The 26,481-nt window shown below is 37.5% G+C and overlaps 1 protein-coding gene and 1 non-coding gene across 2 annotated transcripts; both read left to right on the forward strand.

Annotated features, from left to right (window-relative positions):
- The first annotated feature begins 451 nt into the window (after nt 1-451).
- On the forward strand, nt 452-26,481 carry IPO7 (importin 7). The gene is made up of 24 exons (XM_031061482.1): nt 452-529; nt 2,116-2,269; nt 2,605-2,763; nt 5,039-5,195; nt 5,802-5,891; nt 6,298-6,392; nt 6,495-6,579; nt 9,617-9,751; nt 10,260-10,359; nt 11,409-11,485; nt 11,831-11,947; nt 12,730-12,819; nt 13,343-13,508; nt 14,250-14,410; nt 15,232-15,360; nt 16,974-17,040; nt 17,119-17,244; nt 17,539-17,636; nt 19,016-19,111; nt 19,821-20,041; nt 20,147-20,352; nt 20,721-20,927; nt 21,280-21,396; nt 23,680-26,481. The coding sequence occupies exons 1-24, from the start codon at nt 493-495 to the stop codon at nt 23,775-23,777; spliced, it is 2,988 nt and encodes a 995-aa protein (XP_030917342.1). The 5' UTR covers nt 452-492; the 3' UTR covers nt 23,778-26,481.
- Nucleotides 13,012-13,192, forward strand: LOC115948514. Its single transcript, XR_004082332.1, has one exon. It is a non-coding gene; the product is annotated as a small nucleolar RNA SNORA23 (small nucleolar RNA).

The raw sequence follows: 26,481 nt of genomic DNA on the forward strand, positions 1-26,481 counted from the left end.
AACTGATTTTTCAGAAAGATGAAGTAGGAGGTGGACTTAGTTTTAAAGCATAGTTCCCATCTGTTTCTTAGCTTATTATCTCATGAACTCATACCTTGCTAAAGGTCACTGTAAACTTGCTGTGCTTGGGTTTTTCAGGCTGTTCAGGTGCTCTTGCTTCAAGTGTTTGTTCTGAATGGGGAACATGTTTGGTGACTGTGCAAGGCTGATTCCTGTTCAGTGATTTCTTCAGCTCTGTTACCTTAAACAGTAGGGTTTTTCCTCACCCTTGCTGTCTTCAAAATACAGTGAGCACAAAACTTTGGAATGCTTTGGCTGATTAGCTGACTCCTGTGCAACTGGCTGAATTGCTGCTATTCTATCGATCGCATTACATCATTATAAAGATATTGTAAAACGTAATGGAAGTATTCTAAAACTTAAATCTTTTTTTTTCCTTCTCCATAGGCTCATAAGTCAGTGAACTTTGTTTCAACTCTGCTTCAGATCACTATGTCCGAGCAACTGGATTTACCAGTGAGACAGGCAGGCAAGTTTTCAAATATTTTTGTCATTGTATCTAGTCAAAGGGTGCACACACACAAGTATGCAGATACTGTTAAAGAATTCTAATGGTTTTAATGTCAAGCACTCAGAAGTTGGGAGTTGCTCACATTACAGTCATCACAAGCTTTTATCTGGCACCATTCACTGAATAAGGAAGACAGAAAGTAAAGGTGTGTCTGGCTCTTGAATGATTCTTCCCCTTTATCTCTAGTGAACGTTCCTGAGGGAAGCAGAACGGTTTATGATGCTGGTGCACTTGGTCCAAGGACGTCATTTAAACTTGTACTGGGAGCACTAATGTTTCTAAAAATTACTAAGTGGAAGAAAACAAATTACATTTTTTGGAACCCTGCTTATTTGCATGTGAGCCATCAGTAAAATTGGATGTTAATTATTGACAGCTCCAAACATCACCTTAAAGCTGCTCTAAGTACTTGACAGAGGTTTTTAGTGCAGTACTGCAGTGGGTTTTCTGACTGCTCAGGAGGGTGTGACTGAGACTGCTTATTTGGACCTTTTATCTAGTAAAATCTAAGCTGTAGCCTAAACTTAGCTTGCATTTTATTCTTCTGCTTGGGGGTGCCATTCAAATGATGACTCAAAAAGCTTACTGCCCTACAAGTGTAACATGCAGAAAGAAGTTTGAAGAAAACCTCTGAAGTTTCACCCTCCTCCATGTGAGCTAATTAAACCCAAAGCATCCCATGGAGAGTGGGGATGGCTCATTCAAGGCCCAGCTTACAAACAGGGTGTGTTTGCAAAGCAATTAGTGATAAATCTCTCTGAGGGCTGGCTGAAGTCTCTATTACTTCAGTCTTGTAATAATCTGCTGAATGTTTCTTGACCTCTGCAGACACTTTCAGAAACCCTCTGGTTTCTGAATCTTCAAAAGGTGCATATCAAATTTAGGAAGAGAAGTTGCTTTATGGACTTTTATGTAGAATTAGATTAATAGTAACTTTTTTACCAGTTTGCCTTTTTAAATTTCTTGTTGCATGTTGTAAGTACTTTTCCAAGTGCTGTGATTTATATTCTGTCACACAAGCAGTTTGGATTTGGTTGTCAAATGGTAAATGCAGGGTTTGTTCCAGGAGCCTGATTGCTACAAATTGCTGTAGCCCATAACCTGGCTATAAAGGAGCTCTGTTTCTCTAGCATTCATTCCTGTATCACTAACTTAGATATTTTTTTTTAGCTTACAAGGGCTGTTTCAGGTTGTCATTAGTATTGATCAGCTTTTCTTTTTCAGTTTTAATGAAAATATTGAGAAAATCATTATAATGGATTTTTCAGAAGTGTGTTGCTAAATAGTTCCACAGCTACTTACCTGAATCACAGCTAAAAGCAATACCTGTAGTATTTTTATATTAAATGGGTGAAAGAGTATCAGTTTAGTAAATTACTGGGTTAATAACTTGCATGGTTTATGTATTTTGATTCTCCTAGTTAGGAAGGGACAATGATTTTGTAATTTTGGTCAGCTTTGTTCTAGAAAATATTGGCTTGCAAGATGTGTGTTTGTTTTGTGCTTTGAATGGCTGCCAGCTGATTTGCCATCTTGTTTCACAGGGGTTATCTACTTGAAAAATATGATAACCCAGTATTGGCCGGACCGTGAAAGTGCTCCTGGGGAGATCCCACCTTACTCCATCCCAGAAGAGGACAGACACTGCATCCGTGAGAACATTGTAGAAGCCATCATCCACTCTCCTGAGCTGATCAGGTGCACACTTTCAGCCTCTGTGTCAATTGCCTGTGGATTCTGACCCTTGGGCTTCTTTCTTTTTATATTTTTCCCCCTGCTGAGATCACCCACGTGCTAAGCATCATCGTCACACACTGTTTATCCTAAACATAGAATTAATCTAGATGGAAAAACAGTTTTCAGCTTGTGTAACATGTAGAAATTTGTAGAATATTAAGCAGAAACTACAGAACCTAAACCTTCTAAACAAAAAGGAAGTCTAAGTATGGATAGTATCTGTTGCTTCAACACTACAAGAATATTATTAAAATAATAGTAGTAACTTTTTTAATTGTTGTGCTTTTGATTTCCAGAGTGCAGCTTACTACTTGCATTCACCACATCATCAAGTATGATTATCCAAGTCGCTGGACTGCAGTTGTGGAGAAAATTGGATTTTATCTCCAGTCTGACAATAGTGCTTGTTGGCTTGGAATTCTTCTCTGTCTTTATCAACTTGTGAAAAACTATGAGTAAGTTCTTTCTTCATATAAACCAGCAGAATTAATATATTGGTGTCTATTTTTTGTACTCTGTGTATATTGTAACCATGTAGAATTGTTTATGGGACTGCACAAAGGTGATGGAAATGTAATCTTGGAAAGTATTCTTGGCTACTTGCTGTGCAGGTGCTGGCTCATGTATCTTCTCAACTAAAATGACCAAAACTGCCTTCATTAAAAGTTGGAATTCAGAAAAAAAGGATGTTATAAAACATTAGTGTGGTAGTTGTTTTTATGGATTGATAGCAGTAAGAAAGTGTGCTCAAAATCATGACTTTTGCAGGACTTTATTATTTAAAATAGGTTTAAACTTTTAAACAATTTGTACTCTAGTACTTGGTGACAGTAGCCATAAAAAGGTTTCAAAGTGTGAAATCTGGAATGTTGGGAGCTCAGAATTAGTTAACTGACTTTGGTATGATCACTTGGGTGATCAGAGAAAAGGACAATCCTGGGGTCAGGGAATTGTAGTAGTGGAACTGATGGGATCCACAGCTTACTCTTTCAAAGTGTTGGAATGCATAACATTTCTGTTTCAGGTTCTTGATTTAAAATGTTGCATGGAAAAATGTCCATCTAATTTAATGTTTTTTACGTCAGTCAGCGTAAAACAGTGAATGTCAGTTTCTCAAAAATACTTTAAAAATCTTTGTAATCCCAAGTGGGAGTTTTCTTAGTGGCTGAAAATTGTAAGTCCTGCTAGGAAAAGAAAACAAAAATTTCTCACTTGATTTTCAGCTTAAAGATCATTAACCAAATATGCTGCAGAGATCTGGGAGCTGTAAATGAAGTGTTCAGTGGCAGTGAATTCTGATGATAGAAATAAATGCATGTTTAGGGATCTGAGTGCAGTCACTGTGTGATAAGGCACCAGGTGTGTCTGTAGTCTCAGCTGATCAAACACTTCAGCTGAGGCCAGGAGCTTCTCCTGCCTGCTCAGCTTTCTGGTGGACTCAGCAAGGGTGAGTTTCATGTCACCAGTCATGTAGGAGTGTGCACATTTCAGTGTTTCAGTCAGTTTAGTGGGACACAAATCTGTGTGATGTTATTACTTTGATCAAGTTTTTACTGCCTGAGTTGTAGGAATATTTAAGTTTTGAATTTTTTTTCCTTAACATGGGACATAAATATGTTGGAGCTTTTCCCTTTTTTTTTTCTTCAAATTCAACCTGCAAGATCAAATGGCTGCTCTTTGCATAGTAATTTTTTTCTAGTATTTTTCATTTTTCTTGTGAAAATTAGAAACAAGGTTTTCCTGAGCAACATTTTATTTTAATGTTTGGGTTTCTGGTTCAGAAAATGCATGACGACTGTGTTATTGAATAGGATTTTGGAGCTCAGTATTTTGTAGTAGTTGGTACAGACCATGCCATCTGGCAGCAGACTCAGTAGTCATTTTTTTGTTGTATTTGCAAAATTTCCACTGTTCAGGAAGCTGAGTATTGATATTTAATATTAGTGAAAAGTCTACAAAAAATGTGTTTGAAAAACAAACCAAACCAAAGCTTAATCCTCTAACCCAGAAATCTCCCACAGAAGTCCAAGAGTCTGACAAGTGTTGATTGCTGAATCAAGAAACAAATGTACAATCACAAAATGATATTTTACCTTGTTATTGTCATCACTCTGCTGTGATAACTCTTGATTCAGTTAGGAGTTTCTTGTGTATCATTTAAAATCTAGGGCAAAAATTTCAAAATATGGCTTCATTTCCTTTCAGGAATTTAGAAGTGTTGGAGAAAGGAAGTGGAGCCTTGTTTTCAGCGTGGGCAAGCTGGTGGGCTGTCCCTAGCATAGAAGGTGTGAGGTTTTACTTCAGGGGTGGTTGCCTGCTCAGAGTCTGCCCCACCTTCCCAAGCAGGAGGGAATCCAGAGCCTGGAATGCCACCCTCTCTATCAGATTGTTGTCTTTGGGCAAATTAAATGGTGAGATGTGAGAGCCATCAGTGCCAGGCTGTGAGAGGCTCCTCAGTTTGCTTTATCCAGTGTCAGTGAAGCAATGTAGCTTCTGCAAATATTTTGAGAAACTGTGCACTCTGATTACTGTATTTCTTATCTGTAACACCATCTGGCTATGGCTTTATTTCAGATTGTGTCACAGGAACTGGCTGGGGGTTTCTTTTTAAGTGACAGGTTGTTATGAACTGTCATATAACCTACTTGTGCCTACACTGGGGCAAGGTAAGGTTTTTCAATTTAAAGCCACCTGAAACAACTACAAAACTGGTTTTGTTCTTCTCTAAAGGTACAAGAAACCAGAGGAGCGGAGTCCCTTGATAGCTGCAATGCAACATTTTCTGCCAGTCCTGAAGGACAGCTTCATTCAGCTCCTGAATGATCCATCAGACCAGTCTGTCCTCATCCAGAAACAGATCTTCAAAATATTTTATGCTCTTGTCCAGGTAAAAAACGTTGTATATACTTGAACAATAATTTAAAGCATTATGCTTTTCATTAAAATAGTGAATGACAGAAATATTACAGTATTAGATTACATTTGAATAATTTTCTCTACTACTCAGCTCCATGAATCACAAGTTTCTGATTGTCTTGTGCTTTTACTTTTGAGCAGTGCTATTCTAGATAAAAGTTACACATGCCATCCTCTAAGGTAGGGTGTTTGCTGAAAACCAGTTAGAAAACGAGTTTTCTAAGGACAGATTGTGGAGGCCAGCCTACAGAGAATTACCAGTGTAAATATAGCAGTTTGGAATGGAACTGCTGTTAAATGCCTCAGAAATTAGAGTAACATCCATTTAAGTAGCATTTTAGCATTGCATAAGCACAATGAATTGGAGCAAAGACCTCTAGCACCTTTGAGGAAATTTAGGATATAGGTTAGATGGTGTTGAGTTCTTTAGCCTGGTTTTTGAGGCAAATTTCTATCTTTTGTGGTGTGGGGAAAGATTTGAAAGCTAAAATTTAAACTGTAAAAGTAACATAAATTTATTATAAAGCAGTTAAAACATAATTTCTTTTTTTGTTTGTTTTCTTTTTTTTTTAACCAGTACACATTACCTTTGGAGTTGATAAATCAGCAAAACCTGGCTGAGTGGATAGAAATCCTGAAGACTGTTGTTGATAGGGATGTACCAGCTGTAAGTGGCTTTTGGCTATTAATGTCTTAAAGTATTTTTCATTCACTAGAATGTTATTTCTGTGTTCTTTTTCACAGATGCCAAGAAAATAATAAATAAAAATATTAGGCTATATGGGGAGTTTCAAACAGACTAAACAAATTTTTAAAATATGTAGCTTTGTATGCAAGTTCTATTTTTAAATTATAGCAAAACTTATTTTGGCTTCTTGTTTCAAAAATTTTTGATCATGTAGGCATATTTCATGGGATTTATTTTTAGATATGCTCTGCTTCATACTTCTATTAAACTAGATGTTCAAATGGCAGGTTAAAAGCAAGATACACTGTGTAGTTGTTCTAATTAGATATCATTTGAACTCTTTGTGAATAATTGGTAAATAATGTCTTTTTTTTTTTCTCTAAAGGAAACCCTTCAGGTTGATGAAGATGATAGACCTGAGTTGCCTTGGTGGAAATGCAAGAAGTGGGCGTTGCATATCTTAGCTAGGCTCTTTGAGAGGTATTTTCTCTTCCATTATTATTTTTAAAAAATCTCCAAGCAAACATTCAAGTCAGTAATATTGCTGCAGCCTTGAGTTTACATACTTGCTTCTAATTCTAGGTATGGAAGCCCTGGGAATGTTTCCAAGGAGTACAATGAGTTTGCTGAAGTTTTCTTGAAGGCCTTCGCTGTTGGTGTTCAGCAAGTAAGAAACACTGAGTGTGGGGGGAGTGTTAGGATAAGTTTAGAGTTAGTACTGGTTGCTTATTTCATTATTTGCTGAATTGCTCTTATTCACAGTTTTTTTTCAAGCACATTGGTATGGAAAGCAGTGATGTCTGTGGGCTAAAAAAAAAGACTGATCAAGAAATTATCAATTTGCCACATATCACAATCCACTTTCCACTTACAAGCCCTCAAATAAGCTTCAGACAAATGCTACCAATTTTTTTCCTTTCTGAAAGAGATGGGTGTATGTGGTGTAGCTGACCTTCAGAATTACCTTTTAAACTCTGATACAGGTTGTTTTTACTTAAAGTATGTAAATGCTAAATTTTCAACCTTCTGCAAAAGCCTGATGAAGCAGAGGCTGTCTTATAGACAGGTAATTCTGATGTTCCCTTTCCGCTCATCTCCTTGTTTTGGGGTTGCCACTTGTGCTGTGTTTTTGAGGTAAATTTGCTGTATGCAAATAACCTTTGGATTAATTAAAAACTTCAGGTATGTTTTTATAAAATTATCTCATATTTGGTTCATAAATACCTTTATTTTAAGGTTATTATATTGCAAATATAAATAGACTATTGATTTAAGAAAATCTCACAGTGCAGAATGTTTTCTTTAAAGCCTTTGAGTCAGACAAACAGTTCTTGATTCAGTTTCAGTTCTCTTAATTTCTGATGAAATTATAATGAATTACAGAACTTTTAAAGATGAAATGTAGAGGAAGTGTCTCATAAATCCGTGCATTTTGAAGGTTGGCCAAAGTATGGAAAGCATTTTTCACATGAAGTGTGAGGCAATATATCCCAACCTTCTGCTCAGGGAAGTGGTGTCAGCTTTGCTTGCTGAGGTGCTCACCTGTCACCTCTAGATGACATTAGACAGATAATTACTGCATGTTCTTTAAGGCCTTACTGGTTGCTTTGCACTTCCAAGATAAAATGAAGTTCTGACAAAGGGCTATGGCCAGAAGTAGTCTTTGAAAAGATAATTTTAACAGTTTGACAAAATGCTCGTTTTTCTTTACATTCTCTTTGAATCAATTTTGATCCTTATTGTTATTACAGCTAGGAAGCTCCTAAGAATTCAGGTATTTAAAGAAAACTGCTAAAAAAAATCAATACTTTGGCAGGCTTAGTTTGTTCCTAAACAATAATGTAACTTGTTTAGGAAGACAGACTATGTTCTGCCCTCCATTTTTATGCAGAAGATAGATCTTGGGCCTTTGCTCAGGACATGGAATCTGCCAAACAAATGTTGTGGAAGATTTTTGAGCAGGGTGTGTTTCTTCACAGAAATTGTAAATCTATTAATTACTGAAGAATATAAATTTGGATAATATGTTTCATGAACTCTCTCTACTCTCCAAAGTGTTTGCACCCTTTTAGTAAAGGAGTAATAGATAAATATAAGGCATAAGACTACAGGTGGTTCAAGTATTAACTTGAAATATACTGCTAATATTATTGTCCTAATTACTTCTCATTGATTAGCCCCCTCAAAAAAAAAAATCCTGTACATTCAGCATTCACTTTAGCTAAACTTTCTTAGTTTGTCCAAACCAGGCTGAGCTGCCTAGCTGGAATACCCTGAATTTATCCCTTGTGTTAGCAGCTGTTTTGCTCAAGACACTTCTCAGGAGCCAGAACTAAGCCCTGGTTGGACACTGCTGCCTTGTAGTTCTTGGCACTGTTACAGAATTTTATTTTATTTGCCCCAGAGTGTCCATGCTGTTTTTTCTCACTGCAGTTCTTAAAAATGTTCTTAAGTTTTTAATATCTTTACCTACTACATCTGAATCATGAAACTACATTCATCTTCTTGGATAGTTGTAAAAAACCCTGCAATTTGATCTTTTGCTCTCTTCTTTTCTATCCTAACTCAATACCTAATGCCACAAAAGCTTGTACTCAGGTGTTGGTACCAAGTAATTTCTCTCTAAATCCTGAAGGTTTTTAAACATGAGCAGTTCAAACTTTGGGAAGTGATAAAGCATCTAGAGCATAAAACTGTTTGTAAAGCTGTGAATATGTTGATGACTGAGTGCATGCTCCTTAAACTGAAGTACAAGGCAATTCTTTTGGGAAAAACACTTCAGTCTTTGTGTAATAAATGGTATCAACAGCATTCATTTTCAAAATAATGAATCTTGTTTTCCCTTGATTTTTATTTTGGTAGTATTACAGATTGATCAATATCTTTCCAGCTCCTTTGGGTTGGGATTTTTTAAAAAAATGCTTCTTTTGTGTGAAGACTTTTGGGATTTTTTAAAAAATGCTTCTTTTGTGTGAAGACTTAAATGAAATCCTGGCAACGGGATTTGCCATTTCTCTCCAATTTTAGTCATGCTGCTTCTGAAGGTGCAGTGTTTCCACTGACCTGGATTGGGCTACAGGGAATTCCTTTGCATTACCCGTGCAAACCTCTCCTGTGAGCTGGAATTTAATTACTAGTCATGGTCCCATGTCCTTTTCATGACCTTATTTGTGGAGAAGCATGGTCTTGAACACAGGTGGATCCCTGTGAAGGAGTTCTGGAGAACTGCAGAAGAGTTGAGGCCAGAAAGCCAAAGGGAGTATCTGGCTGCTGGATCACTCCACACACACACATTGCTCACAGCTCTGTGAGGCAGCAGAGGCACAGACTGTGGAGTGTTCTGATCCAGTGGCTGGGTGGGAATTTCTGCCCCCAAAGAGTGAAGATGGAATATCAAACCTCAGAGGCAGAGGGCAAAGCCCCCTGGGGTGTGTTGGTGGTGAATTAGCATGTATGGTTTGTGTTATTAAAGGATGGTATTTTTAAAAGGTGTGCAAGCACCCACTATGAGCTGCAAATTGTCTTATAAAATTAACAATGACATTTGGTAGAAGGCTTAGTCAGTACCCATTTTAGCCTAATGAATAAAGGGGGATTTTGTTCAGTTTGGAGGGGTTCTTATGTAGGCTTGTGAGGGAGGGTAGAATTGTGGTGAAAATGGGCTGTGCTCAGTATAAGACACTGACGAGATCTGATTTCTCTAGGTGTTGCTGAAGGTGCTGTATCAATATAAGGAAAAGCAGTACATGGCTCCTAGAGTTCTGCAGCAAACACTAAATTACATCAATCAAGGAGTGTCTCATGCAGTCACCTGGAGGAATCTGAAACCTCATATTCAAGTAAGCCATTTTTGGGGTTTAATACTTACATGACTCAGAAGTACATTAGTCAGTCTACTGTAGAGTGTTTCCAGCCTTGCTATAATTCACATTTTAGGCGCTTCTCTTATAAATTGCTGGTGGAAAGAGTTTAGGCCAGTTTAATGAAGGTTACCTTGAAACATGAGCAAAGGCACTAATTTATTGCTGTCTCTCCTTTGTGCTTTAATTTATTAAAGATTACAATCTAACACAGCATATTTGGAGATGGTGTTAGCTGCTGAATTTATGGCATTAAATCATCTCCACATGCCATTATCCAAAGCCAGTTTAGTATCTTGTGTTGTATTGTAACTCTGCTTAAACACAAAAGATGGGCTTCTTTGTAAAGTGCCACATAAATCCACTCTAAATCCAAATAGTTTTAGAATGTTACCGACAGGATGGAGAAAATCTATAAAATATAGGACAGAATGCAGAGATTGATTTAGTAATGCTAACCTGCTTTCAATCTCTTTTTTTATTCTAGGGAATCATCCAAGATGTTATTTTCCCATTGATGTGCTATACAGATGCTGATGAAGAGCTTTGGCAAGAAGATCCATATGAATATATCCGCATGAAATTTGGTGAGCCTTTGAAATCTACTCATGTTAAAAAATGGTTTCACGCAAAGGATGGGATTTTTATGGGGCGTTTTTGTGAAAGCAGAGGTGGATTTAATCTTTAAAAACAAAAGAGAGAGAGAGAAACACATTGTATTAACCAAATAATAGAAGTTGGATGTATTGGTGGAAAGGAGAGAGGCTACAACAGTCATCAATGGCACAGGAGTTTGTGCATTTGTGAAAGTATTTCATTTACAGTTACAAAGTTTTTATTGCAAGTCAAACAGTCTTGGTCTTGCTAGCAACAACTGCATAAATTTAATGTCATTTAAAGGTTATGCCATAAACAGCTAATATTTCAAGCCCTGCATTTCTTAGGGGATTTCACCCATGGCACAGTTCAGAGCAGACTTACGCCAGTGGTAAATGACAAGGTATGGAGTAAGCCTGGCATTCCAGACTTGTCCCATTTCACCTCCTGTGCTCTGCTACTTTATGTTGGGGTTTACTCTAAGTCTGTGCAGTCCTCTGAGGCTGGGAACAAAAAAAAATATACTTCAGACTCCCTGAACAAATTCATCCCCTCACTAGGAATGTTTATGTGGCTGGAACAAAGAATCTTGAGGAGTTTGGGAGTTTTTATCCCTCAGGTCAGAGGCATACCTGTAAACACTACAGGTATTGCACAAGGCTCTGATAATCCTCTTCTGCAGAGAAATGAGAAACAGTGCATTTTTTAACCCAATTAATTCTGTGTGCTGGCCTGTAGAGCAAATAACATCCATGTTAAAACTTGACTGTTGTGTCTGCTTCTACTGTTGAAAACGATTTATCTTAAAAATAAGAGACATAGAACTTGAAATTAGACATGTAGAGGCAGTCATCATGGAAAACATGAACCATATGTATCCATATGGTATGTATACGTTGCTCTTTGGTCTTGGAATATCTCTAGCAAGATAGCATGATTAACCACCTGAAGGGTGCTCTTTTTTTCATATTAAATAGATTGGGATCATGAACTGTAGTAAAGGACTGGAATTTAAAACTGTTACAATGTTATTTAACAGATGTATTTGAAGACTTCATTTCTCCAACAACTGCTGCTCAGACATTATTGTTTACATCGTGTAGTAAAAGGAAAGAGGTAAGTTGTTCAAGGATTATACTGAAATACCACCAGCTAAATTCAGTTTATTTGCTGAAAGAGCTATTAATAAAAGTTTTTATTTTTCTGTTCTGATATCATAGTATGCTAAAATTTGAAATTCCAAATTTATTTTGCACTGGTCTATTTATGGTTTTTTGTATTTGCAAATTCCCCTAGGACCCATTCTTGACAGAATATTGTGTGTTTATAACAAAGACATAAAACATTGCCCACATTCCAGACTTGGAGCAGGCTATTAGATATTGTAGCATTTCAGAGCACAGAGAATGGTACCTGGGGTGATTGACTGGAATACTGTGACTGACCTTACATGTAATCTAGGTCCTGCAGAAGACAATGGGCTTTTGTTATCAAATCCTTACGGAGCCAAATGCTGATCCTCGCAAGAAGGATGGTGCTTTACATATGATTGGTTCTTTGGCTGAAATTCTCCTAAAAGTAAGCAGAACAAATCTAGTAGTTCTTTTCATCCTTTTTTTTTGCCCCTCCTATGCTGTTTCTAACATGTAGTGCCTTAGAAGAAATGCAAATAGCTCTGAGTTCACAAGTTTCTGAATTGCTGCCAGGTTTTTTTTTAACTGTTGAACTTAATTGTTTTGGGTTTAATGTCAGCTTAATTACTTAATTACCAAAGTTTTATAGACATGTTCAAGTTCAGTTATTAAGTTCCTTTAAGTTCTGTGCTTCTGGTGAGAATTACTACACCATTTCTATGCTTCACTTAATTACATTCCTTTTTTTGTGGAAGAAAGGAAAAAAGTGCACAGTGAGAGGCTGTTTATGTAATGGACTGGTTTTTGTGTCTAGAAGAGAGGAAATAAAAATGAAATTAGAGATGTTGCTTGGTTAAAATGGTAGCAAAATAGATGCATGGCATGGACTTGTATTTGGACCATAGCTCTAAGCACTTTCCCTGACCACTTTTACTTTTGGTGCCAATGTGCTGCCAACAGAAAGGTGTCTCTTGGGGTTAAAAAATGGCTGGGGAAAAAGGTGTCACTATTATGACTGAAAATTTTAAAAATCCATGTAGGATCCAAGTTCAATTACTAATATAGGAGATCATTGTTACATCATTGACTTTAAAAAAGGGATAAGTGAAAAGTCTGAGGGTTTGTTGCACTCTTCACACTTTATCACGTGTGACTTTTTTTACTGGGATAGAAATACATTTTTATATGAAGTTTTAAACTGATGTGCTTCCCTTCATATTTTGACAGAAAAAGATCTATAAGGATCAGATGGAATATATGTTGCAGAATCATGTGTTCCCTCTCTTCAGCAGTGAGCTGGGTTACATGAGAGCTCGGGTAAGGAAGTGTGGCATTTACTGGTGAGAAACACTGTTCCAACTGAAGAATTCAGAAATCTGCAATTTCTTCCCTCTCACAGATGCTCTCCTTTCTGCACCTTTTCCATAATAAATTGTACAGCTTTTCCAGGGACGGGTACTATTTTTTACATGTGATTATAGATAGCCCCTGTGTAGTTTTGGAATGGCTGCAGCGCTGTGTGCACAGTTTCCCATCTGTGTCTGGTGGTAGGGTCTGTGTGTGTTTTGCACATAGACTGTACTGCTCACACAAAACCTGTGGCCAAAGATGAACCTGAGATCATAGTACTGGTTTAGTGATGTCTGCAAGACAGCCTCCCACTGACCAGCCTCCACACTCTCAGACATTTTCATCTCTGACAACTCTTACAGTATCTTTATTCATCAGGAGTTGCACCTCAGATTCAATGATTTTTGTAGGTTATGGGTATACAAACAGTTGGTAATCCTCTTTGTAGCTTTTGCAGCTCTGAATTTCTTCAATGTCTTTTTTTTTTCAGGCTTGCTGGGTTCTTCATTATTTTTGTGAAGTCAAATTTAAAAGTGACCAGAATCTCCAGACAGCCTTAGAACTCACGAGAAGGTGTCTGATAGATGATAGGGAAATGCCTGTGAAAGTAGAAGCTGCAATAGCTCTTCAAGTTCTCATCAGTAATCAAGAGAAAGGTAGGAGCCTTTTCCTACAGCTACAGGAAGCTTTAATGGAATAGCTGTTAACTTTGTGATATTCAGGCAGACTTGTTCTCTCCTTCCCTGATGTTAATTTCCCTCTTGCAATTGTAACTTGTAATCATTTACTCTAAATTTTTCAACTAGAAAAGTTTAATTTTTAAAAATAAATTGCATTTTAACATTTTAAGACATTATGATTATTAAAACGTAGTAAACAAGAGCTTCATGGTACAGTAAATCCAGTTTTATGGTACCTAATAATTGAATCAGAAATACAGTGGCGATATCTGTCTTGGCATATATTCATTCATGTTAAAGTTTATTTAAAGAAATAAAAAACTATCTTGATCCAAGCAGGTTTTAGATGGCTTAGTATTCCTGAAGCTGGCATAAAAGCCACAAAGCAAACATAAACTATATATTTAATACTTCAGGTAATTTGACAAAGGTGTATATATACCAGTTCCCATTCAATTAACATTTGCATTGATCAGTAATCTTGCATTTTATTAATTCAGACTTCAGTGCTCTGGTTTTCAAACTTAAATTTCAATCCTCTTGTTATATATTATTAAAATCTGTTCTGAATGGTAGTATTGCTGTAATGATTTATTCTACTCATGGTTTTGGCATGTTAATGCTGAAGCAGTAAATAAAGTTATTTGAGGTGTAGGTTCTTAAACTGATCTGTGGTTTTCTAAGAATGTTAATTCAAACATTCCACCTGTTTTACAGCTAAAGAATATATTACTCCATTCATTAGACCTGTAATGCAAGCTTTGCTTCATATTATAAGAGAGACTGAAAATGATGATCTTACTAATGTGATTCAGAAGATGATCTGTGAATATAGTGAAGAAGTTACCCCAATTGCAGTAGAAATGACACAGCATTTGGTGAGACTTTACAGTGGCTTGGGAAGATGTTTAATATGGGAAAGATTGGTGTTTAAAATTGATAGTTGAGTATGACCATCAGTTAATAGCTGTTGTCACTCCAGTCTAAGTGCATTGATACAAGTAATTTTCTTCATTTAGACAGTGTTTCATCAGAAGTGGCTTGATAACTTACACTGAGTAGAAATTTCTCTAAGAACAATTCTAGAAATGTTTGTGAAATCTTTGCATATTTCCTCCTGATAGTGGTAATAATGAAATTGGTAGCACATTTTAGGTAGTCTCTATAATGTCACTTAGGTTGTCTGTTTTAAAATATTTAAGAGTAAATTTTTAATTAAAAGTTTCGTGTGAAAATAAAGTTGAATCTGCAGGAGAAATTCAGAGCTTGAATGGCCATATCTAGCAAGTTGTATTAATGGTTGCAAAAGCAGAGGTCAGCTCAGTGCTTCCCTATTAAAGGCCTTGGAGTAAAAATGGAATTGTTTGTGTGTCCTCTCTGGGAATGCGTGCCAAGTGTTCCAGTCTACAGCTACTGAGGCAACTTTGTGTCAGAAGAACTTACCAAGGGAAAATGTATTCTTTTGCATGGGACATAATGTCATTTACATATTTTCTATCAGGAGTAGATAAAGGGTAAAGACAGCTCCAATAGTTTAACATCCAAATTTTATCATCCTGAGAAGAAATTCTGGAGCAGAGCAGTCACTTGCTATTATTTGTACACACTTTCTCAGCAGAAGTCCTTCTGAAATTGTGTAGAGTGCCAGACTTCTACAATTTATTGACATATTTATGGGTTGTTCTGCTGTTTTGTGCAGGCAATGACATTTAACCAGGTAATCCAGACTGGTCCAGATGAAGAGGGCAGTGATGACAAAGCAGTGACAGCAATGGGAATCTTGAATACTATTGATACACTTCTCAGTGTAGTTGAAGATCACAAGGAAGTAAGTAAAAATTACTTTAAAGTTGATATGTATGGTGTAAGAACACTGTAAGTCTTTTATAGTCCTAGCATTGTTACATGAAAAGCTGTCCTTTTGGCCAAAAAGATATTAAAACAGAAAATAGTGAAGTACTTATCATGTAGCCAAGTTGTGACAGAGTGGGTCACTTTTCTAATGCAATACATGCAGTAATAGAGCATAAATGTTGCCACAGTATTTCCCATAAGAATCCAGCTTCTTGTTCAAATAGTAGAAGCAATGTGTCTGTAGCAGGTGGAGCTCTGTCAGCTCAGCTGGGAACACACATCGGATTTGATGAGGTCTGCCCTTCAAACAAAACACATAAAGCTTCACATAGCTGTAAACATTGACTCTGCTGGCTGGGTTGGCTCTCTGTGACAGAATCGATGTGGGTAAATACAGCTCTTGTGGCTGTGCTCAGAGATGGGGATTTTACCTGCCTCATCTGCCCTGGAGAATTTTCCTCTGGGATTAAAACTTCTGTCATTTCGTTTTGGTTTACTGAATGGAGTCACTTCTGTCCAGAGTACAGCCAGTTCAAAAGATGCTATTTCCAATTAAAATCTTTATTGACAAAGTCAGCTACAGGCTTTTAATAAATACATTATAGTTTTTTAGTGACTAAAAAGTTCAGTAATAAGCTGTAGAGCTCTGAAGGCTTCATTGAAGAAGCAGCATCAAATTCCCAAGGAAATTCCCAAGAATTCAGTGCTGCCACACCAAGGACCAGCTCAGATCATTTACTTGTTGCTAGAGCTGTTTGTACTTGTTTTTGTCAGTAAATCCTTGCCTTCTAAGTTAAGAGTCTGTGTAATGATATGCTAGTCCTGAGGAGCTCAGTTTGAAAATGTTGACCAGTAAACATTTATATTTAGAGACATCTCCCACAGGATGACCAGTGTTCCAAGAGATAAGGTATTTAGCAGGTTAGGCTCAAATCCTGTTCTGCATAGCTAAAACCAGAAACTCAGCCTTTACTTGTCCCTGTGCAAGGTGAGTGCCCTCAACAGGTTATTGACTGTTTTGTTAGCTATTTCATGGACTAACAGATACCAGTTGGGAACACTGACTGAATCTGTAGGACCAGCATTTACACTGGTGGTCTCCATACCATATGAACATCCTAAGCTAGGTTTGGGAAGTGGTTTGGTATTTAGGATTTTTTTGGTTTTTTTTTTTTTTTAATTTAATTTCTTTTCTGGGATAGAAAATACCTCCTGTGATTTCAATTGTTTACTCCTTTGAGATATATATATATATTTGCTTACAGTGTTTTAATGGGACTGAACTGGTGCAGAGGGTTAGTCAGGCTTTTCTTTTTAAAGGATTCCCTATAATGAGATTCTTCCAGTACTCAAAAACCACCTTGTATTGAAAGCTATCTTGCAAGTCCTTAGCTGAGTGCTGAGCACAGCTGAGCTGTGCTGTTACACATTTAGTGCTCTAAAATGTGAGGCATTTCTAATAGTTCTTAAAAACTATATTGTATATATAGAAGCTGCTTTGACAAATTTTAAAATGTGTTTCATTTCAACTCCAAAGTATTGAAAATAGTCATTACCTGTTCTTTTTTATTTTATTTTATTTTTCAGATTACCCAGCAGCTGGAAGGGATCTGTTTGCAAGTGATTGGAACAGTTTTGCAGCAGCATGTATTAGGTATTTGTACTTCTGCTGGCTTACTTTTAGAAGTGCATGGCATTGGCATGCTATTTACCTAGATTCTGTTTGTTTTAGAGTTCTACGAGGAGATCTTTTCCTTGGCTCATAGTCTGACCTGCCAACAGGTTTCTGCACAAATGTGGCAGCTTCTTCCTCTTGTGTTTGAAGTCTTCCAGCAGGATGGTTTTGATTATTTTACTGGTAAGTAATATAAATAAATCAGGGAGCCAGAGGGTTTCATGGATGCAATTTCAGCCATACAATTAATTGCATCATGACTGAAATCTTAGGAGAACACTCAAGTGAGGTTACACTTGAAATATTTTTATTTTGCTGTTGCTGCTACCAGACTTGTTTTGCTAAGGCACCTATGACTTGCAGGCTTATCTTGGCAAGCATTATGCAAGAACTGTAATTATTAATACACAGATTTCAACCTGATTTTAATAGCAAACAGATGATACCTAACAGTGATCATCCTTCTTTTTAACACAGATATGATGCCTCTCTTGCATAATTATGTGACTGTTGATACAGATACACTTCTGTCAGACACAAAATATCTTGAAATGATCTACAGTATGTGCAAGAAGGTGAGTAGATTCCTGTGTGGTAACAAAACCTGTCATCTCTGAAGAAATAACCGTGTTAAACTGGGTATTTTTTTCCACAGCAGCTTTTGACTTCTGCTCTTTAAAGCATTTTGCTATCTAACATCCTCTAAGATTCCTGAAATTACTAAGTTATTGCAGAGAATTTTAAAGAGATTGCATCAAAATTTCAGATACATGCTTTTGGCAGAAGGGAAAAAGAAATCCTACACAACAAAAGCAGAATAAACAAAGCAGGTTTGGTGCAATACACTTTGTGCATATGGGCATGCAAGACAGATTGCAAAAGGTAGGTGGATTCTTCCATCTGGGATTTGTAGCCTCACCATGGCCAGGATACACATGCTGCATGTGTGCTGAAGGTCTGACACCTGTGTGCTAAATAAGTGTGTGGGGATGGAAGGTAAAGGGACAGGAATAGGAAGTTGTCTCCCCGAGTTTGTGCCACATCAGTGGTGAAAGCTGGGAGCAGAATGCAGTTGGTCTGACTCAGTCCAGGCACTTTTGGGCAGGGTTTCTGTATTTTAATTTGTATTACTGGGCTTTCTTTGTCCAGTCAAATTCTAGAATATACAGCTTTCTAGAGTGTTAGCACCATGTGAGGAAAGGAATACTTTTTTATAAGATATGTGTTAATGCTTTACCATCTCTAATAGTAATAGATTTCAGATTTCCACTCCTGGATATGGGGTGTGGTGTCTATATAAGAGCTTAGGTGAACTGTCAGCTGTGATGCCCATGGTATTTCCTGAGTAATTCTTTTGAAAATGTTAAAATATTACAGTGAATAACTATTTTAGTATTCTATAAATACTCGTGAATAACTCTTGCCAGCCTTTGTTGAAAACAAGTTGCAACCAGGCCTATTGGGATGTTTGTAATTTCTTGGAATCTTATATATAAAATTAGCCTGTCATGACCACTTAGTGATTGGTGTTACCTGAGCACAGTGAATTTTTAACATAGGTTTTAGGTATTGCATGATCTTCCACTGGATAGCCCATTTTTGTAAATAAAACTTCTACAAAATTCAGTACATTGATGGATAAGTAAAGGTTTTCTTTCATTTATGGAAATAATCCTTGGCAAAATAGCAGCTGATGCTTTTACAGTAACTGTGATAGGCTCAGCATCCATAGAGATCTTGAGTATTTGTACATTTGGTTTGTTTTGCCCAATTCCAGCAGTTTCCAGTTCCTGGTTGTCACACTGAGCCATTGCTGTAGATCTGGCTGCTTCACTGATGGCTGTTAATGCTGGCATTGTTAGAGGGGGTAAATTCATACCAGCTTTTCAAAGCAAAGCAGTGTCTAGAGAATACTCCTTGAGGGGATACACCACCAGTAATGGCTGTGTTTCAGGTCCTTACAGGAGTTGCTGGAGAAGATGCAGAATGTCATGCAGCAAAGCTGTTAGAAGTAATTATTCTTCAGTGTAAAGGGCGTGGCATTGATCAGGTTGGTAATGACTTTGGTTGCTAAAACTAATACTTTTAAAATATTTATTGTGTAGTATGAATTGATTATGTATTAAGATGAGTTTTGTTATGAGCACTTCATGTGGTGCAACTGATAATCCTGTCAGTGTTACTCACTGAGAGCACTGCAGAGAGTTCTTGCATGCTTTGGCTCAGAATTTAGGACACTGCAAAACTGGTGTTTTCATGAGTCTGGAAGAGTGCCACCTGAGGAGCATCTTGGTTCTAAAAAGTCAATTAATTGCATTCGACGTTAATTGTAGTGAATATTTAATGAAAATTATTCTGTCAGCCTCATAGCTTTGAAATAATGAAGAATGAAAATGAAGTTCCTAGAATCCAAATCAATATAATAGAGGGACCAGGGACTTCATTATGTACATATGGCAGTTGAAATTTGAGAGATGAATAAGTTGATTTTTCTGGACTTTGTAGTGTACACATTTTCTCTACTTTCCATTTTTAATACACAAGATTATAGAACCAGAAGTTACATTTGCTGTGCAGGATGTCACAAAATCCATGTGATTAAATATTTTCACATTTTCATTTCATCTTTGTATCTGACTTCTGCTGGCAATTAAAAATGACTCAATTTTATGCCATCTGTGTTTATGTGCCACACTGTTGAAGTACAGAATGACAAGTTTTATTTTTGATCACTGAGTGTGAATGTTCTCACTGTCCAGTGCATACCCTTGTTTGTGGAAGCTGCCTTGGAGAGACTGACCAGAGAAGTGAAAACCAGTGAACTGCGAACCATGTGCCTCCAGGTTGCCATAGCTGCTTTGTATTACAATCCTCATTTACTATTAAACACGTTGGAAAATCTTCGTTTCCCCAATAACGTGGAGCCTGTCACCAATCACTTCATAACTCAGTGGCTTAATGATGTGGACTGTTTCCTGGGGTGAGTGTTTGTACTTCTGGAGATGATTCTCTGTGATACACCTGTGTATGACCTGCTTGGAAATCATGACAAAACTTGCAACTGTTCTACTCTTCTGTTTTGTAGACTCCATGACAGAAAGATGTGTGTCCTTGGCTTGTGTGCTCTTATTAATCTGGAGCAAATACCACAGGTTTTAAATCAAGTTGCTGGGCAGATCCTGCCAGCTTTTATTCTTTTATTTAATGGATTGAAAAGAGCATATGCCTGTCATGCAGAGCATGAAAATGACAGTGATGATGATGATGAAGCTGAAGAAGATGAGGAAACAGGTATGGAGACGGAACCTTTGATACTATTTTGTATGTTTCATTTTTTCCTGATGGAGATACTGAGTTCCTATGTGAAATTATTCTGAGTATCCTAATTCCAAAAATGAAGCACTGCAGTAGAACACCGGATATCTTTTTGACAACTTTTAAGTCTATCTGTATAGTATATATAGTGCAAAGTATATATTACTTTCCACTCCCTCTTAAAACTGACTTCTTCCAGGGCAGAGTTAAAAGAGCTCCCCCCTTTCCAGCCTGCATGGTATTGTTACCACTTCCACTGCCTGTTTTACCTAATTAGCCACATTTCTAAAGAATTGTTCTTGACATTTTCAAGATAAACTTTTGTTTTTTTATAATTAACTTAGATGAGCTGGGGAGCGATGAAGATGACATTGATGAAGATGGTCAAGAATATCTTGAAATTCTAGCAAAACAGGCAGGTGAAGATGGAGATGATGAAGACTGGGAAGAAGATGATGCTGAAGAAACTGCTTTGGAAGGTTATTCCACAATTATTGATGATGAAGATAACCCTGTTGATGAATATCAAATATTTAAAACAATTTTTCAGAGTAAGTAACTGTATTTCTTTTCCCGGCCAACAAGTTACATTTCAGCTTTAGTGTACGCTGTTAACTAGAACCTGTTCAAAACTTCCAAACAAGCTTTCCAATATGGGCTTGAACCATTTCTTTCTTTGGAAAGGAGATGGCATTGTTAAACTTCTATAGCAGAGGGAGTTGCTTGAATGAATTTACAGTGGTAGGGAGGAGGTCAGAAGCTGTACTAGTGTTTAAGTGTCTTGAATTATGTAACCATAACAGAATATTATTCTGATTAAAACAGCAGTGAGTGAGTAAGGTCTGAGTTCTAGAACATTTTAATCAGCACTTTCCTTTTGCTCATGTTTTCTCTCTGCTGCAGCAATTCAGAACCGTAACCCTGTGTGGTACCAGGCTTTGACCCAGGGCTTGAGCGAGGAGCAGAGGAAGCAGCTGCAGGACATCGCCACCCTGGCGGACCAGCGGCGGGCAGCACACGGTACTCACACCTTCACACAGCACTGCCTCCTGGGCCCTGCCCTGCCCTGGGGGGGCTCAAGGAGCATGAAAATGACAGTGAGGATGATGATGATGTGCTCAAGGAGCACAGAACAGGCCTTTCAGTCAAGCCTGAGAGTGGCTCCATCAGAACAGGGTTGTTAGAAAGCTCTTAGAATTGCCAGCCTCCATGCACAAACTGAGTGGCAATACCACAGGTGAGAGGAGTGCTAGAAACACCTGGGGAGGTAGCCAAGGAAATAAAAGCATATTTGTCCTAATTTCTTAGATTTGAAAACAATTTATTTGATTACCTGAAGATAGTTGAACTCCAGGTATGTTTACAAACACATCAAGTGACTGATGAATGATTTCCTGAGGTATCACATAGTCCAGCTGGGATAGACAAGGATTCTGTGGGTAGGAGAACACTAAATTATGGAAGTAGTACCATCTGTAAAGCCACATCATTAAGCCTATTAAATATTACATAGAATACAGATTTTTAAATCTTTATTCAGTTCGTATTTTTTTCTTTTTTCCTAGGTTTTCACTTTGGAGCATAAGCCAATATATATAACACTATTAAGTCAAGACTGCATATTGAGGGATCAGTCCAGCCTCATATCCTGTGTCTTAGTGAGCAGCAGTTGCTACAGATGTTTCAAAATAGAAATTGATAAATTTTTCAATAAAAATATTGGTAGTAAGAATATACCAGCCTCATATCATCTGTCTCAGTGAGCAGTTGCTACAGTCATCTGTCTTAGTGAGCAGTTGCTAGAGATGTTTCAAAACAGAAATTCATCATTTATTTCAGTGAAAATATTGGTAGTAAGAATACACATTTAATAAGTGCTTTTTAAGAGAGAACAGCCTAAATCACCTCACAAAGCTTGTTTGGGTCCAGAATGATCCAATTTTAATGATTATAAAATACAGTTTCACTGTGACTCCTATCAAGCAGTAGACATTTTTTAATGTAATTTTATACTACTGCATTTTATGGAGACAAAAGAGTTTGAGGTGTGTGTTTGTTTGTTTGTGGTTTTTGTACTGTTTTTTCAGAGAAGTTGTAAAGTTTAATTTAAGTGACCAGATCCCTATGGGAAATTCTTGCCTACTATCACAGCACACTGATACTACGTTTAGGCTACTTACCACACATGGGGACATCCTGTTAGAAGGATTTGAAATACAGTTCTCCCTTATTAATATAGCTTAGAAGAATTTCCATATGCTGAGAGATTTGTCTTCTGTGGAGCTGGGAGGGATTCTCCCCCTATGCTCCATTAGCCATGACAACATTTTTGTGGCTTGTTTTCAAAGAAACAGAGCCAAAATGCACATTTGCCAGATAATATGAGCTGACCTGTATTCCCAGAGAGATTGCAACTGTTTTGATTTAGGAGAAAGCTCTCAGACCAACATAAGACATTAATAAGTTGTTGTTATCTTGGCCTGGGAATAATACAAGCCACCTTCTGCATTATCTAGATTGTAGTAAAGGTACAACCCAAATTACCAACCTGATTTTCAGTTGTCCATGTATTAGAGCTTGTAAAAAGCAGTTTACAGTAATCCCTGTCCTACAGCAGCGTTTATAGGATGGTAAAACCAGACACCTTAACAATCACTGGTAGTTACAGTGATGGATATGTGCACCTCAGATGTCTAAAGATCTTAAATTCTGGTTAAAAATTAAAAGCGATCAACTTGGTAGTTTTCTCTCAGAATTATGTTTTGTGGTCTAGTAACCTAAAGTCCAGATTACCTGCTTGGGTAGCAGGATGTGTAAAAAGGCTTTTTCTGGTGCTTCAGTGGTGGTTTCTGCTTATATAGTTGAATTGAGATAGGAACACCAAAAATTCAGCCAATATCTGTGTACTGCTTTTTTGCACATGCTCTGTTACTGATTAGACTGCAAAGTCTGTTGATGTTAACCAGAAAGAATTGTGTGCCTGTTACCCAATTTATAAGTGCAGTATTCTTTCTGGTCCTGTTTCTGAAGTACAGTCATGTCCAAAAGCTAAAGTGTGGGCTTTTTACAGTACAAATTCATGAAAGCATGGTGGTAACAATATTGAGAAGTTAAAAAAAAAAATAATCAGTCCATCTGTTCTCTGGGGCCTGGCACATCTCACTTGTGGGTGCTGATTCCTTGGCTGGGGAACCCCAGGTTAAACCTGTATCTCAGAGAAACTCAAAGTGGTCAGTCACAGAATCTTGGTCTGTCTTCTCCCCTGCACACACACTAAAACTTCTTCTGTTTTTTTGTTTTTAGAATCCAAAATGATCGAAAAGCATGGAGGATACAAATTCAATGCTCCAGTTGTGCCAACTTCATTTAATTTTGGAGGCCCTGCCCCAGGAATGAATTGAATTATCACTTTTCCTGCTACTGTGTGATTGTAGTGAAGAGCTTGTGTTCCTCCCAATAGTGGTTCCAGAACTGGTTCATGTTATCTACAACTCACTCTAAACTAATTTATAAATAGATTGGACAAAAGCCCCAGAAGTGGGACCTGATCATTCAACCTGATACTGGAAAGCAAACCAGAGGTTTTTTTGAAGATAGGAAGAATCTGAATTTAAAGCTTCAAATGACACACTTTGGAGATCGGAAATGAAGAGGGGATGTCGTGAAGGCAGCTTTTCTTTTTCTGAGGAAAAAAAACTAGACATGGGCTGCAGGACTATTTAAAATGTCTCATTTACAGTACAAGCTAGAAGGCAGACTTAATTTTTACACCTGTGGCAGTATGAGTATTTGCCCAGTTTCTTTCCCTTTTATCCCTACTACTGGGTGTCTATTCTTTTAATGTAAATAAGATAAGGTAATCAGATAGCCTTACTTAATCTTCATCATTTCCATTTATCAAGATTGTTCATATGTAGAATATTGGACACTTAATGTAGCACTACATAACTGATAAATCTGTAAATGAATTAGCACTTTCATATTGAAACAAGCCTGCTAGCCTATGTACAAAAATAGCAAAATGTTTGCTGTTTATAAAAATAAAAAATAAGGGATGTATTGGGGAAAATAATTTCAAGTTATTAATTTAAAATGAACTAGCAGTTTTGTACCTGGTGACTTTGTGGTGCAGTCACCTCTGGTTGTGACTTGAATTCGGATATGTAAAAAGGGGTTAGTGATATTTCATTGCTGCTAAAGAAAAAATAGCAACACCCTCCGTGTCCTTTGTTTTTTTTAAAGATCTCACTGTACAAGCTAGAAAATTGAACAAATATGTACTGTAAGCACAAAGAAAAGTTATCCTCTCTAAGGCAGGTAAATGAGACGTGAAGTTCTTAAGGTCAATTGAAGTGTATGGGTGAAACACCTACATATGCAATCTATTAAAAACCAGTGTCATTGGCTGATCTGGGCTATGGTATATAAATGCAATTTTTTTCCCCAGGTGTGCAGAATATTCTGTTTCCAGATCATGGTAGTGCAGGTGCACTACTCCTGCATTTCATTCCCCCTCTTTTTGCACTTGCAGCATTAGTGTGTGCTGTTGTCTGCCTGATCCAGACAGTGTATTTGAAGTTTTGCCAATCTTTCCGTTTTGAAGCCACAATTTTCTTCCTTCAAAGTTGCTATAGTAACTAGTATTTTAGCTAGAGAGGCAAAATACAGTTCCCTCTGGGACCACTATCAAAACCACTGTATGAAGAAGCCAGCAGGGAGAGGCTGTGAATGGGTTGGCTTAAATGCCCCCTTTTTCTTTTCTAAAAGCAAATCCATTGGCGTTTGATCTTGCCTTGAGATCATTGGTGTCAGGTCTTTTAAATCAAATGTTTGGGTTGGTTTTTTTTTTTCTTTAGGCTGTTTTTATATAAAAATGTCACCTGCTGTTACAATTGATATTAAACAAGCTACCTTAATTTAATGTAAGCCTCCAAAATTTAAATACAGGTTAAAAATAAACTGAGTTTTTATCTGTAAAAATGAAATGCACATATATATATATTATGATACTCAAAATGCAGTCTTCAGAAAATTGGTCTGTGTGGTGTGTTTTTTTGCATCAGCAGAGTAGCAGGATTTGGTGGTGCTTTGGGGTTTCCCTGCTGAGCTGCCCAGCCCCAGGCTCTGCCTGGCTCCAGCAAACGCTTCCCTGCACCCGGGGGACAAGGTGGGACACAGAGCCCTGGCCCAGTACCAAAGGGACACTTGGAAAGCAAAGCACCTGAGATGGAAAAGCCTGACTACAGAAGCCTTGGATGGGAATATCCATCCTCGTGGTGGTGTGAGACCTGGGATGGTTGCTGTGCAGCTTTAGGGGCTGCACAGAGCAGAACTCACTGGGGGTTGTGCCTCTAACTCACGGGCACTTCCAGATGTGCTCCAGGCCCCAGGGAATCTCTAGACAGGGTTTTATTTTTGTAGAAAAAGCTGACAGATGTGCTTCCAGCCTGCCTTCTTGCATTGCTTGGGAACACCCAGACAATTTGACAAATCATTTCTGAATATCTGCTGGTTGGGCATCTGCTTACCTTCACATGCATCCTAAAAATGCATGAGAAGCTTTGAGGACAGAGGAGCCATTTTGGGCCTCATGGCAGAAGATGTGACAGCAGCAGTGAGAAGGCTTCATGTATAAAGCAGATGACAAAAAAATAGGGGGAAATCACCAATTTTAGTGCTGTTGTCAGTTCTGGAACAATTATATTTTACAAGTCAAGGGAAGAATTTTACCTTGGTGTGAGGAATACAGTCTTACTTCAAGGGTGCTTTTATGTGTCACTAGACTGGCTAGCAAGGAGCATCTTTTTTAAGAATGGATCTAGAACTTTGCTTTCCTTTGCTCCAAGAAATGTATTTATATAAATTGCAAAACAATTTTGCATTGTTGTTGGTGGTGATAGCGCATTTTGTGATGCAATATATCAATTTCAGTGATACACTTATGTCAAATTAAAAACTGATCTTCCTCCTCGAACTTGCACTTATCCATTCCATTTTCAAGGATAATGCAACTCTAAAGGAAGAGCTGGGAAATTTAAAGCCTCTGTTTTTTTTTCTATTATGGAAGATCTCCTTGGATTAATAAACATCTAAAGCAAATCCTTA

Source organism: Geospiza fortis, unplaced genomic scaffold (assembly GCF_000277835.1).
Source record: "Geospiza fortis unplaced genomic scaffold, GeoFor_1.0 scaffold450, whole genome shotgun sequence".
NCBI classification, from domain to species: Eukaryota; Metazoa; Chordata; class Aves; order Passeriformes; family Thraupidae; genus Geospiza; species Geospiza fortis.

Coding starts and splice junctions, on each gene's coding strand:
- IPO7 (XM_031061482.1), top strand. CDS start 493: ATGTCCGAGCAACTGGATTTACCAGTGAGACAGGCAG. Junction 6,580..9,616: donor TCGCTGTTGGTGTTCAGCAA/GTAAGAAACACT, acceptor TGATTTCTCTAG/GTGTTGCTGAAGGTGCTGTA. Junction 9,752..10,259: donor ATCTGAAACCTCATATTCAA/GTAAGCCATTTT, acceptor TTTTTATTCTAG/GGAATCATCCAAGATGTTAT.